We start from the raw sequence: 15472 nt of genomic DNA on the forward strand, positions 1-15472 counted from the left end.
CTATTCCTTCTCAAAAAATAAATAATGAGCTATATTGTGTAATACCTATAAAATATTATATTCAAAGAGTAAAGGAAAAAACTTAGTCCACTAAAGAAAGGTCATCAAAATTATGAAGACAAATCAGGAAACTGAGAAATTTCATCCTAATGACTCGGCACTTTCCATGGAGTTTCTCTTCAATTCCTTCATCTAATACACGCGTGTTGTACCTGGTTGAGAGCAAGACCAAAAAATAAAATGATGTACAGAGATCAAATTTGTGGACCAGGTTTCTCATCCATTTTTTTTTTTTTAGTTAGGGCCTTAGGGGTGAGGTTTTCCATTCTGGTCCTATTTCTTTTGATTGCATCATGGCTCCAACAAATATCAGCAAGTTGACTTTTGTTTTAATGGCATGCATGGCTCATTGACCAAATCAGACCACCAAACTTAGATCATTTAGGGTAAATTTTTCCACAAAATATAAAATCTACTAATTTAGAATTGTATAGAACCCTAAAGCTTTCATTTTAGATGGTAAGAGCTTTGATAGTGGTGATAATGTGATTATTTTTGTTCATTTCGAGCATTTTTTTTTTTTGCTGAATAAAAAGGGAGTCTCTAGTGGAGTTTCTGGTGTGAGCTTATCAACGCCACGTGATAGTAATGGGTAATACTACATGTATCACACGGGCTTTACTGGGGTTATCACTCGAACTGCTTCTTTCTAAGTGCTAGGATAAAGACTCCTGCCGTCAAGCCAAACCCCATGTAATTTCATTTCGAGCATTCTATTATTGCTCATCAAGATAAGATGTATGAGAAATTGTGCTATAATGTTTTAAAATACTGAGGAAAAACATGTTGACCAGATTTATAGGCATTGACAAAATGAAATTTTTTTATACTTTGGAAAATCATTTTTCTTTTATTTTAACAAAATATGATGGATATTGAGAATTTCAAAACGATTTTTCATTAAGCTACAACTCCAATGTCATTTTAAAAGAGAGCAAACAAAATTGATATTGATAACATAAAGTTGTTCATTGGAGGGTATTTATAAGCAAGCCTAGCTAACCCTTTTCTAATCTTAGTACGACAAGCCTGTTAGGTTACTTAAATTGCAAATATAAGTTTACTTAGGCTTAAGCTTTGCTTGATGCAGGACAATATCAAAGAGGAAGATAAAAGAACAAATTCAAAATATAAACTGAAGAACCAACACTTTAGGTTTCTTGGAATTAGCACCAAGCAGGAAAACTAAGGAATCTACCCCAAAGTTGTTAGGAATCAGCACCTTAGAGGCCGTTTGGTCTGTCTTTTCAAAACACAGTGTTCAGTGTTTAAACACTGAACACTAGTGTCCAAAATTTGGAAAAATGTGTTTGGTCACGGAGTTCAAAACAGGGTTGTTTGGAAATTGTTGCTCCAAAACCCATGTTTGAACAGCATTTTTTGGAATGTGCTCGAAGTTGATTTGAAACAACAAATTGATGTTTCCGATGACACTTCTGTAATAAAATTGAACTCACTTATCAGCTTTTTTGGACTATGCTCGGACCCACCTGATCAACTTTTTTTTTAATCTTTGTCTCCTCTCCTCTCTGTACTCTCATCTCTGAGCAACGAACAAGAGTATTCTCTCTCCTGATTTAAAAATTGTTATTTCGTACATTTGCTCAGCTTTTTTTACAAAATTAAACACACGTACCAAACACATTTTTTATATTTTTTGAACACTGAAACACATTATTTAAACCATGATACCAAACACATTTTTTTGTTTTATAAACACTAAAAACATGTTTTTTCAACAATACTTTTTAAACTACAATTTTCACATCTCTTTAAGCAACAATTTTTGAACTCTATGACCAAACGGGCTCTTAACAGCTTGGAAATTCCCTATAAATATCAAATATCATTAATCAAACATCTTTTTTTTTTTTTTTTTAAATTCCAACTGTATCCTTTCTTATATAGCTTCTAGAAATAAAGTTCATGTACTATAAATTTCTCAACTGATAATAATCTAAAAAACTAATCCCTATATGAATACAAAGTAAAATGAAACTCTAAATCAATCCAATTACAAAAGATGGCCAATCCCATAAGATGTGTTGCCCGCAACATCACTCCTTATAAATGTAACATTGGGCCTTAATAGAACTAAAAAATAGTTTGAAGCATTAGACAAGAGAATGAGCTGGTGCAAACAGTGATTGGTGAGGTGTAGATAAATGTTCTTTTTATTTATTTTAATTTTTTTTATAAGTATTTATTTTAAATTTATATATAATTCAATAGTTAAAACAATGAGAGAGAGGGGATTCAAATCCTATTTACTTTAGAAAAGAGAGTAGACAATAACTCTAAACTAAAATGCTCTTGGCTTTGATACATGTTAATTTGGCATAAACAAGTAAAGAAATTTATTCAATGACTTTACTCTTGGTGACATATTTGTGTCTTCAAATGCTACATCAAGCATAGAAGACTTGAATAATCATTTAGGATAGAGCTGAGCTAAGGAGGCAAGACAGGCTCATAAATTTAACTGAGTTGTTTTGAGACATCAATTATTGTTGGCCTATATTCTGCTGTATTAGAGATGCAACTCAGGCCAAGCATTGCATAATCAAGAAATTGTTTCTGGTTGATTCTTTCTGCCAGCAATGTCTTGTCTACAATTCTAATCAATAGATTTTGTTCAACAGAGGACTTCACTCAATCTGGTTGAAGGGCTTCATCATTACAGCAAGAAATGCCAAACCTCCTTCCAGCCAAAAGCTCAAATAGAAACAAACCAAAACTACACACATCAGCCTTCTCAGTTAAATAGCCTGTAACCACATTCTCAGGTGCAGCATAACCTATTCTGCTACATATAGCATCTTCTACATTGACCATCTGGAATAGATATTGAGAGTGAAAAATCAATCAATTTAGCAACATTGTTCTCATCCAATTTGAATTTGGAGGAATTAATGTCTCTATGGATGATGGGCCTGGAAAATGCGGTATGGAGATATGCTACTGCCTTAGCCATGTCCCTTGCAATCCTTATCTGAAACTTCCATGGTATTGGCTTAAAGTGGTCTCTATGAGTCACATATATACGGTTGGAGAGAATGCTGTGACCTGCAAATTCATACACTAGAGTTGGATTTTTAGTCTCCAAGGCTCCAAGCAGCAACCAGAGAGCCTTAGAACATTGTTGAAGAATGCCTTCAACTGCAATGTCTTTACTAACAAAATTTTTTTCATCTCTAAACTTCTTGACTGAGATTAAATGACCTTCCGGATAACCCTTGTAAAACTCAAAAACAACATCCTGCAGAAAACATTGGCATTGGTCATAGTTGTTTGTTGCTCTTCTAAGCTCTTTGGCATAGAAGATACAGATTGGATTGCTTTTTCCATTGCAAAACGCAAGAAGCTCCTCTAATAATAGTCTTCCATCTTTTATAAATGACGTCTCCTCTTTTGCTTTCCTCTTCATTTTCAAACATATATTCATCTTGTCCACCAAACCCTTAGATTATAAATTGGAATATCGATATACACACATAACATGTTAAGATAAGACGAGAAGAGGCTATAATCTGTTTCTAAGCAAAGACACTTAGAGGATATTGATCAATCTTTGCTTAGAGATCAAGGTCATGCCCAATTTAGATTTTGAATTCGATTGCACCTTGCCACTATGTCAAAAATGAATTACAAGAATTTGAAGCATATTATACTATAAGAAATTAAAAATTAAAAAAAAAAAAAAAATTTCTATGACCATTCTCATAACTTATGATCTGAATCTTTGAGTAATTCTGGACATCATACGGCAGTTTGGACCAATTAGGTCATTATAGTTCATTTGCTAGATCAACAGATGTTTATACCCCTTTAACAGGAGGTATCCTTTTCTTTTAATGGGATGCTGCTGCATCACATTAAAACACAGGCCATTTCATTTTTACTTGGTGAGAAACTAAATGAAACTTTTAACACTTTGCTGTTACTATCTCTCTCACTCTCTTCCCTTTTTTTTCCCCTAAAAAGTAAAAAGTCAATTCTTTTTTCGCAGCACAGGGCTAAATTAGCTGAGTTTTTCACACACAACAAGGGAAAACCAAACATTGCTGGTATTAAAGGGTCCAGCTTGCCTCTATTTGAAATTAAAATGAATATTTTTTTTACAATGTTCTGGGTCATATTCACTATGCATCATCATCTTCATATTCATCTTAACTCCAATTCCTTTATTTTTCTTTAAATTTTTAATTACCAGGGGACCTATGGAGGGAGCGCTATACAAATTGGTGTGCCCTTTTCCAAGTTTGCCTTCAAAAATTGTACTGAAAGTGGATCGCTGAGCACAATATTTTGTTAATGTCTTCGTTTATTTTTGGATCTATTTTCTGGGGTTTGGTTTTCTTTATCAGTATAAAAAGCTCATCTTTTTCCCAGGGGAGATATCAGAGTTGTGCGATTTCATGTGCTGCCAAGAGTGACGCTTGACAGTGTTCTTGAGGGAAAAAACTTTTAACCGCATAATAAGTTATAGGTGATGTGGCAGCATCCCATTAAAAGAAATGGATATCTCCTGTTAAAGTGCTACTGGAGGTAAACCCGACCCTGTTTATACCACCTTAAGGAATTTCCCATGAACACCTTGTTGATTGAATTTCTGAAAAACGCTTATGATAATTACTTTGTTTAAAGATTATACAAAGGTGCTAATTTGTTGAGACATGAATCTGTGGGGTTTTGAAGTTGAAATATGGACCTAGATTCGCCTCAAAACATACTTAATTAAATAGCAGCAAATCAGTAGGACTATGAACACATAATTTTGACTACGATCACAAGTATTAAAACAGCATGATCCAAGAACATAAATCTTAAAATATCATGATCTAATAACACAAATCTAGAAACTCAATCCCACTTCATAGGCATGGAGGCATATATAATAATTGAAAACTAACTAAAGGGTTCCAAAGAGAATGTACCTTGTTGTACCCAGAGAAAGAGAGATGCAGCTATAACATATGAAGCTCCAGAATTTGGTAGCTTGTGGATATGGAGTCTTACTCTTATCCACTTGACAATATCATGAGCTCTATTATATAGTACCTATCAAAAAATTAATTTCAAAGAGTCAAGGCAAGGGCTTACTAGTAAAATTATAATGACAAGGCAGGAAACTTGTGGTAAATTTCATCATAATGACTTGTCTGTTTCCTTAGAGTAGGACTTTCTCTTCAACAAAGACCAAGTTGAGAACCAAACCCAAACAAAAGGTAAAAGAAAATAGCGTTTGAAGGTGAGGTTTTCAATGTTAGTCCTGTTTCTCTCAATTGCATGGCTTCAACAATTAGAAATGTAATATCATAATATTGACTTCGTGTACTTTTTTTTAATTGCATGGAAGTTCTTGCAACTTTTTATTACTAGTATTGCTCTTTCACAGATAAACTTGGATAATTTAGCTTAGATTTGTCCACAAAATATAAAATCTATTAATTTAAATAGAACCCTAATGGTTTTTTTTTTTTTTAGTCCTAAGACTCTTGTAAGAGCCAACATCTTCACTAGAAATAGACAGTCTATGGCCCATCACTGTTATGGCACCATCTTCAGAGCTCACTAATCAGTAATAAAGTGGAAAAATAAAAGATTACACAAATATATGCAATTCATCATTTGCAACAATAAAAGAAAAGCTGAGTTACACATGTAACAAACCACCAAAGGTTACAGAAATTTCATCATTATAGAATTGTCTACAACTTTTCCCCCCTTTCAGGTTAAAGAAATCAGCTGCCTTCACTTGCTTGTCATAAAAACCATGTACAATTAAAATGAATAAATAGTGCACAATACTTTTAATTCCTTTGTGAATGTTTGACATTTAGTAGAAAATTTTCACAAAATACATGCCTTTAATCCCCCCCTGTCAAACATACACACCATAATCTGAAGTATAGTTGTTTAAAGAAATTATAAGATTGAAACTCTTACAATATTAATCAGGCCAACAGATGAGCGAAGGAGTAATTTCTACCTGGATGGTGACATCATACCTCCAATGCTCCAGTGGGTCCACTGCCAAAAGAAATTAATAGCATGTAAGGGAAGTAAACAAAAAGAAAATGATTTAATTCATTTAAAAATCATAGGAAAACCAACCTTTCTAGGTTTGGCTACATGCTTTTGTATACTCTTATCTTCTTTAAGACTGCATAGTTGCCCTCAAAGATTATTTTGAAGGCCATAACTTTCCCCTTTATGTAAGACAAATTCTCCATACTTGGAATGCAGCCAAGTTGATATTTTTTGGCATATCATGCATAAGCAAAATAGCATACATCTTTTAGAAGCAAAGATCAGCTTCACATTTTACTAAAAATTGCTTCAAGAAAATTCCATATACCTTCAAAGAATTTTTATTTAGGAACAACTATTCATTATGGTTGCAACAAAATAACAAGCTAATTTATCAAAAACAATGCTGCATTTTTTAACTTATGAGCCTAAGCAGCTTGTATATTATGTAACTGCTGCAATTCAAGATTCGAGGTTTCTAAGAAGCTTTGTCAAAAAGGTAGGATACACCCCAAACACCACCCATAGCCCTGAAATGGTCACATCATCAGCATAATTGTCTAATAAAATCTCACCATCTTCTTCTTTGGGGCTTGGGCTGGACTGAATCTGATAGACCATATTGTTGGGATTGTCTGTTTTAGAAATTTTTTTGGTTTTATCGGGCAAATATGCTCACTTCTCAGTTTCAAACTGGTGAAGAGTACCGCACCATCTCAGGCATATATAATCTAAAGATTAGGAAACTTGAATCAGGGTATGAAAAACCACCATGAACATAAATGTTTTTTTCCTGCTTCAGCAGTATTTCAAAGGGCCACTAATGTATTGCTATTGAGCTGCCAATGGAATCCAACTAAGTTTCTAACCTTTAACCACGTGTTCAATCATAATAACGTTGCCAATTTGTATAGTGACATCATTCTTGGTGACAATTTCATACCTCCACCTCAACTTTAAAATACAAAGGTGTAATATAATTCAATGACACAGTTGCAACTTGGAACAAATATTTGTACTTCAAGTATACATTTGTTTTATTGCAGACAGGAAAGAAGATGAATTTGGATGAAAATAAGATAACAAGACGAAAGATAGACCGATCTATTATCAAAAGTTGTTTTGCCACATCAATCATTGTTGTCGGTAGGTAAAATTGATAGGAATGTGGGTGAGGGCATAACTGTCAGTTATGAGCTGGAGGAATTAGACTCAAAGAGAATACTGTGAATTTTGCAGCCCAACCACTGATGCTGCAATTTAAGATTGGAGAATTCTATAAGAGCATCAGTAGAGGAGAGGAGGCTCTTATGAAACAAACATCTAGAAAGAGTTGGCTTAATTAGGGGTAACAATACTGCATTATTTCATCGAGCAGTTAAAAAATAAGATATGCTTAAAGCTCAATACTTTGTCTGAAGGATGATTAGAGGAAAAAGATAACAGATCCTCAACATGTGAAATAATTAGATTTGTTGTAGGTGGAAAAAGTTTGGCCCCAAACATCTTTTTTCAATCCACTACGTGGCAATTGAAGAGACTATCCATGTATAATTTTATTCACATGACTTAGTTAATGAGTCATGTGACTTGTTTAAATGATACACATGAATAGTCTTATAAACCAAAATGTAATGGGTTGGAAAAGATAGCTCCAAACATGTTTGGAGCCAAGTTTTGTTCAGGGTACTATTATTAAAATCTGTTAGGCACCTTTTGAGGGGCATTTGGCTCAAGAAATACAGGGAGACTTTCAGCAAGTTCTACACTTCCAAATTGCAATAGATCACAAAGAAAAATTTGCAAACGCTAGTTCCAAGTTTGGAGATCCAACAGACTGTTTTCTTTGGATGGAGAGAAGGCCCCAAGCCCTGATGGTTTCACAGTTGTTTTTAAAAAATACTTGGCCTGTTATCCCTTCAGATGTAGTCCATGCCATCCAATCATTCTTCAATTCAGGTAGGTTACTTCGAGAGGTGAATGCAACAATTATGACTCTTGTCCAAAAAGTGAGCAACCCTTCAAGTGTGGGCCAAGGGGGAATTATAGACCAATTTTTTTTTTTTTTGGTTGCAATATAATTTATAAGTGCATCACAAAGAACTTGACTAAGACTTAAAGCATGCTTGAATGATATTATTAGTCCCAACCAAACTGCCATTGTGCCTGGCAGGAATATAGCAGAAAATGTGAATAAGGCCAAGACAGGTGTACCATCAAGGTGGAAATTAGGAAAGCTTATGATTCAGTGGAAAATTTGGAATGGTAGTTTACTTTTCAGTGCCTTCAAGTTGTGGATTTATTACCACTCCTACATACTATGTGAATCTAAATGGAGGACTAGCGGGTTATTTTCGAGGAGCCAAAGGGATGAGACAAAGGGATCATTGTCCTCTTAATTGTTTCTGCTAGCAATGGAGTTCCTAACTCAGGTGCTAAAAAAAGGATTCTTGGTTGCAAGGAATTCAAATTCCATCCCAGATGTGAGAATATGCAGCTTATTAATCTTTATTTTGAAGACAATTGAATGATTTTCACGAGAGCTGATCTACTCCCAGTTCAGTGAGTGAAAAGCGTTTTGAAGACTTTAATAACAAGAAGAATAAATGCTTGGACATTTTAATACTTATCCTTTGAAGGCAGATTGAAGTAATACAATCAGTCTTATTTAGTGTGTCTTCGGGAGGTGAGTGAGTGGACGTTTCTTTTTTCTAGGTAATTTAACACAAGATTTATGAAGAAAGAAGCTAAACTGTGCACAACTATAAAACAGGTTTGGAATGACTTGCATGCACCTGTCACATTTTTGTTATTCTAAACAAAATCACGCTTAATGGAGTACAATCTTAAGTGCGGCCAAAGTTGTTCCAAAGAAGACAACCATTTCATCAAACAACAGGTAAGCAATATGCGCATTCCCTCCACCACATTGGAGTAACTAGTTGATCCAAATCACGATACAGACCTTTGCAGCAATTGGGTTTTTGATCTTCTAAGAAAAAGATCTCAATATTTATGACAAGAATATGTTCCAATTAACTTGTGTAACAATTGCTATTTGCCTAAGTTATAACAATGGCATTAAAAGTTGAACTTGTACTGATTGTGTATAAGCAAAAATATGAACAAACAAAAACACATTATAGTGATTTAATTCCAAAAAGTGAAAAACGCTCAAAACTTAAAGATACATAAATAAAAGAAAATAAGATTTCCTAAATAACTTAAGAGTGTAAGAATGAAAGTACCTGAGACTAAGATGTTGAAATGCTTCTCTAAATTTCCACTCAATATATTAAAATATTGTTAATGAACCCCACTAGAGGATAAAAGACCATTTGCATCCACATATTTTAGAAAAAAGGAAGAGAGTGTAACTCAAAAAGAGGAAAAATTGATTTGAATATGACTGAAAGGAAATTACAACAATGCTACCTACCAAAAGAAATTACAATGATGTGGAAGAATAAAATTCAAAATTTGTAAAAATGCATCACTCAAAAACCATACCCCAAAGCTTGATAACTTAGGTACAAGCAACATAAAGTTTTAACAGGGCTCCGAATGAATGCCAATTGGTTCCTTAACCTCACTGCATCTCTCAAAGACTATAAATAATAGTGCAAAAATAAAATAAAATAAAATAAAGGCTCAAATTCAGATCAAACCAACACTCGGTCCAAAAATTTGAATTGCCATGGCAAATGGTTTCTCTACATCTACTAATGTCCAGAGTAGTGACCTACAAGATGACATGGGATAGGAAGCCATTACATGAAGAAGTTCAATTAAACACAAGTAATTGGGAAGAAAACAAAAGGGAGGAAGAAAGGGTCTCAACATAAATAAGTGTAGCATCTTATAGCATGTGTACTTGATTATGACAGAGACTACATACCAAATTATTACAAAATGAGTTAACATGAGTAACACAGGAAAATGAGGGCAGTTTTGAATTTCATGGAAATGTGATCACTGTTTTAATATAAAATAAAGCCTAGAGGTCAAGTGTGAAAACAGGTGTGCAACAAAATGTGCAAATAACATTGTTGTGCTAACATTAGCCAATAGCTTAAAGTTTTGAGTGTTATATGTCTCAAATAACTATAGTATTGCTTTCAAAAGCCCTTAATAATAATGAAAATATATATACCCACATCATTCAATTTGAAAATTTTAAGTGAAACAAAACCAAGCAATACTAATAAGCTCGCGAGCTTCATCATTGACATTTATGAGCAGGTTTGGTGCTCTGGTAATTGAACGGGTATGGAAGTGTAGAAACCAAGTTGTTTTTTAGAACAAATTTGTGGTTTATGAGCACGTTTGCAAAAATTTGATAAGAATCTTTCATGAGCATTGCAAACAGAGCAGCCCACTCCTTAGCTAGATGGTCTATGCTTAACTCTATTTTTGAATCTTTTGATTTAGGGAATAGCCCATCTATTGTTGTAAATGTAACCTTGGAAGAGGCATGTCAGCAAGTTATTGGCAGTCCCATTGCTGTTCTGTTTTTTGCCTGTTTTGGTTTTCAATAAAGTTTTTTTTGTTAAAAAAAAAAAAAAAAAAAAAAAACCGTTTAAACAAAAAAGCAATTCTTAGAGGGGGAACTCCCTCTAACCAGTCATTCCTTTACAGTCATTCCACCACCCATTCTTCTCATGGTTACTCAATTTTCCTTAAATCAATATTATTCCAATCTCAGATTAGAAAGCTCACTGCAGCATCAAAACTTGAATGACTCTACTAAGTAGAAAGACTCAAGATAAGTATGGAAAACTATTTTGGCTACCTACTTTTGTGAATTCTTATATTCTCTAAGACTGCATAGTTGCCCTGACAAACTATTTTGAAGGCCACAACTTTCCACTCCATCTAATACGATTTCTTCACACTTGGAATCCAGAAAAGTTAACATTTTTGGCATATCATGTATTATTTAAGCAAAATAGTAGACATCTTTTAGAAGAAAAATCCAACTTAAAATTCTACTAACAATTACTTCTAGGAAAATTCTATATAACTTCAAAAAAAAATTATTTAGGAATAACTATTTATTATGGTTGCCACAAAATAACAAGCAAATTTACCAAAAACAATGCTGCATTTTAAACTTATGAGCCTAAACTACTTGTATATTTTGTAATTGATGCAATTTAAGAAAAGGTAGAACGTGTTTTTCAAAAAGGTAGGATACACCTCCAAACACCATCCAAAGCCCCAAAATGGTCACATCATCGGGAATTGACCAATGTCCCAACAACTAAACAAACAAAAACACCAACGACCAGCTCAAATGTTGTTCAAGAACCCAAACATACTAAAACAAATAGAGAAAAACCCACCTCAAGGTTAGTGCCAGCATCCAAATTGGTATGTTCAATGAAGAATTTAGCAAGCTGCTTGTAGGACTAAATATTAAATTTAGTAAATGTGACAATACATTAAATGTTGTGGCCATTAGAGTGGTACAAAACAACAATCCTAATAAGCTAAGCTTAAGTTCAAAAGTAAATAAAATAATTTAAATAGAATAAGAATTACAAATTTCATGCACCAAAAATTCTGTCTACTTTGTTTAGTATAGAATCAAAAATTTAAACAACATTTTTCTTTCTATAAACAATAATAGTGCATCTAGAAATTACATTGGGCACATTGATAAATCAAATCTTTGCAAGAAGTATTGCATCTATTACATTGAGGGTGGCCTTTGATTTCCTCAATGAAATTAAAGGTGTGTAGGTGACAAACAAATGTGTAAGAACCTCCAGGCAGGTGGCCATTATATGTGTCACTTGAGATTTGGGTTTTTGTCAAGAATACATTTGGTATGTGCAGGATAACTGCAATCTGCACAATCGTAGAACCAATGTTTTGGGTCTCGTTCATTTTCACAAATATCACAATAATATTCACCGGAGTCATCTTTAGCGGTATAACAGAGAGTGAAGGAATGCTCATGTTGTTTGTACCTTGCGGTTTGTGATAGTGTAGCACATTTGAAGTCCAAAGCAAACTCGCAAGTGGTACAAAGGAATATTGGGGAAATTTTAGAATCACAACAACTGCAATTATGTTCAGTTTCTATGCTTGAGAGAAGAAGTTGATGCTCATGACCAGGGTGGATAAGGATGTCTAAGATTAAACTACATGAAACATCGAGACTAAACCTGCATGTCTTACAACTATAGTGGAAAGCCATTGCAACGATGATGACAGGCAGAACACAAAAATGTGTTCTGAGGCAGTTCAAATCTACGATTCCTGAAGTACAAAATGTCTGGAGGTGCTTTTTCGGAGAGGGTGAGTAGGTGCTGATGAAGCGGGTGTCGTTTTTTCCTAGGTAATTTAGCACAAAATTCATGTAGAAAGAAGCTACAATTTACACAAGTATAAAAGGGAGGAAAAATGTCTTGTACGCACCCGTTGCATTTTTCATTATTTAGAACCTCATCGTCCAAAAGCTTCAAGTCATGATCATGACTGAAGTGTTGGATTTTTGTGGCAATTTCAGTTCTGTCCGCCCTTATGAAATCAACAAAATGGATTAGTATGCATTCCGCTATTTGTTGGCAGGTAGATCACAAAAGGCTGCTTGTATTTATAAAGATAAAATTAGAAAAGAAAACTCATTTGGAATGTTAGAGAGTCATGGTGACATGGAATTTTAATCAGTGACTCCACCCTTGATGACAAGTTTGTGCTTTCAAATGCTATATAGAACATAGAATATTCTGAATGTTAATCAATCTGCATAGACCTAAGATAAGCTAAGGAGGTGAGAAAAACTGATAAATTCGCCTGAGTTGTTTTGCCGCATCAATGATTGTTGGACTATCTGCTGTATCAGAGATGCAACGCAGGGCAGTCTGTGCGAAAGCTAGAATCTGTTCCTGATTAATTCCTTCTGTTTGTAACATTGGATCTACGATTTCAATCAACCAATTTTGTTCAACATATGGCTTCACCAACATTGGTAGATTGGAGTTACCATACCTGCACTATGGAGTATTCAACATCCATCCAGCCAAAAGCCCAAGTAGAAGTACACCATAAATATACACATCAACCTTCTCAGTTATATAGCTTGTAAGTGCACATTCAGGTGCAAGATACCCCAGTCTGCCACGTACAACATCTTCTACATGTTGTTCACCTTTATAGGAATAGATCTTAAGTGTGAGAAATCAATTAGTTTGGCAACATTGTTCTCAACTAATATAGTGATAGCCAACCTAACAACTCTATGGATAATAGGCCTAGAAAATGCAGTATGGAGATTTGCAACTGCATTAGCTATGCCCATTGCGATCCTTAACCTGCATTTCCATGTTAAGGGCTCAAAGTGGACTGCCTCAGTTGGATCAAAATATTTGGTCTCTAAGCAGCATCCTAACAGTTGCACAACATTTTGGTGGACAGTCATTTGTGATCCCACCACAATGTCTTTAATAATGCCAAGCATAATGTTTTCCATAACAGAAAATCTTTTTCTTCTGTGTAGTACTTTTTAATTGAAAGTACCAGATATAGAGAAAACAGTTAAACCAACAAATGATGCTCCCTATGCAGTTCACTTCCAGTTTTCATTGTGTCTCCGTATGATTTAATTCACACCTAAAGCACCTACATTCCTCATGCAGCCAGTACAACCACAACCTAACTTGAGACGTAGACATAATGATCTATATTCTCTGACACGAGTTTTAGGTTTGGCAACCTAGGCTCTCACCACCAAACCCATATCAAATATCTCTGTTGGGGATTTAGGCTTGTGGCACCCCCTATCATTTAAAGACTGTTCAAAGTAATCTCTTTCCTTCTTCTGGAATCTAGTCAGTGTGTGACAATTGAGAAATGATGGCTATTCCATCCTCAACATGATAATTTGTGACAGCAAACATATGTTTTGATATTTTATATTTGGAGGTATAAATCCAAATGGTTTGGACATAGTCTTAGTTAACTTTTTGATAGATATTAACAGAAGCAACCTCATTCAAGCTTGAGATGATGATCAGCCTTTGAATATCAAAGCACATTAGAAGTCCCAGCAGAAACAATATCCAATATAGATGGGTAGTATCGCATTATCTTAAAGTCCAGTAAAAACCACATCAATTGAACTATTAACCAAGCCAATTGAAGTTATTACAATTACTACTGTGAAACAATATTCAGGAAAATTGAAGTTATTACAATTACTACTGTGTACCATGAGAGCAAGACACATTCCCTCCATCACATTGGAATAACTGGTTGATCCAAACCACAATATAGATCTTTATAGCAATTGGGTTTTTGATCTTCTTAGAAAAAAGATCTCCATATCTATGACAAGAATATGTTCTGATTAACTTTTAATGACTGCTCTGTGCCTAAGTTATAACAATAGCATTAAAAAGTTGAATTGTTCTAATTGTGTATAAGCAAGAAAATAAACCAAAAAAAAAAAAAACAGACAGACACACACTATAGAGATTTAACTTGAAAAAGTGAAAAACTCCCAAAACTTGAAAATAAATAAATAACAAATAAAAAAGATTTTCTAAAGTGTGTAAGTGTGTAAGGATGAAGGTACCTTAGAATAAGATGTTGAAAGCATTGCTTCTCTAAATTTCCACCCAATATATTAAAATATTGTTAATGAACCCCGTTGGAGAATAAAAGATCATCCACATTAGAACATCCGAGGAAAAAGGAAGAGATTGTAACCCAAAAAGAGGGAAAATAGATTAAAATATGACCAAAAGGAAATTAAAATAATGTGGCAGAATGAAATTCAAAATTTGCACAAATGCATCACTTGAAAACCACACTCTAAAGCTTGGTAACTTAGGTACAAGCAAGTGTAAGTTTTTTAGCATAATCATATGTTTTTGCCTGTGCTCCAAATGAATGCCAATTGGTTCCTTAACCTTACTCCATCTCTCAAAGACTATAATTACTGGTGCAAAAATAAAATAAAGGCTCAAATTCAGATTAAACCAACACTCAGTCCAAAAATTAGAACTACCATGGCTAATGATAAGTCTGTGTCTTCTAATGTCCAGATTAATGACCTACAAGATAGCATGGCACAGGAAGCCATCACATGAAGAAGTTCAATCAAATACAGGTAATTGGGAAGAAAACAAAAGGGAGGAAGAAAGGGTCTTTACATAAATAAGTGCAGCATATCGTATTATTATTTACAAAGCCCTTAGTTTCTATTGGCATCCAAGAACCATCCCATTCAGTTTATTCTCTGTCATTGTGAATTCTTGCAAGTTCTGCCCCTACTAATATTGATTTCAACATTGTGGGTATACTACAAGACAATGACCAAGCTAGCTGTAAAATCCTACTAACAATACAATCTTTGGAAGTGTGTAGG

At 34.2% G+C, this 15472-nt stretch overlaps 1 protein-coding gene across 1 annotated transcript; it reads right to left on the reverse strand.

Annotated features, from left to right (window-relative positions):
* Nucleotides 1-2712: 2712 nt before the first annotated feature.
* Nucleotides 2713-3487, reverse strand: LOC115980221 (non-functional pseudokinase ZED1-like). The gene is made up of 2 exons (XM_031102497.1): nt 3026-3487; nt 2713-2895 (listed from the first exon to the last, which is right to left on the reverse strand). The coding sequence occupies exons 1-2, from the start codon at nt 3485-3487 to the stop codon at nt 2713-2715; spliced, it is 645 nt and encodes a 214-aa protein (XP_030958357.1).
* Nucleotides 3488-15472: the final 11985 nt, after the last annotated feature.

Source organism: Quercus lobata, chromosome 3 (assembly GCF_001633185.2).
Source record: "Quercus lobata isolate SW786 chromosome 3, ValleyOak3.0 Primary Assembly, whole genome shotgun sequence".
Classification (NCBI taxonomy): Eukaryota; Viridiplantae; Streptophyta; class Magnoliopsida; order Fagales; family Fagaceae; genus Quercus; species Quercus lobata.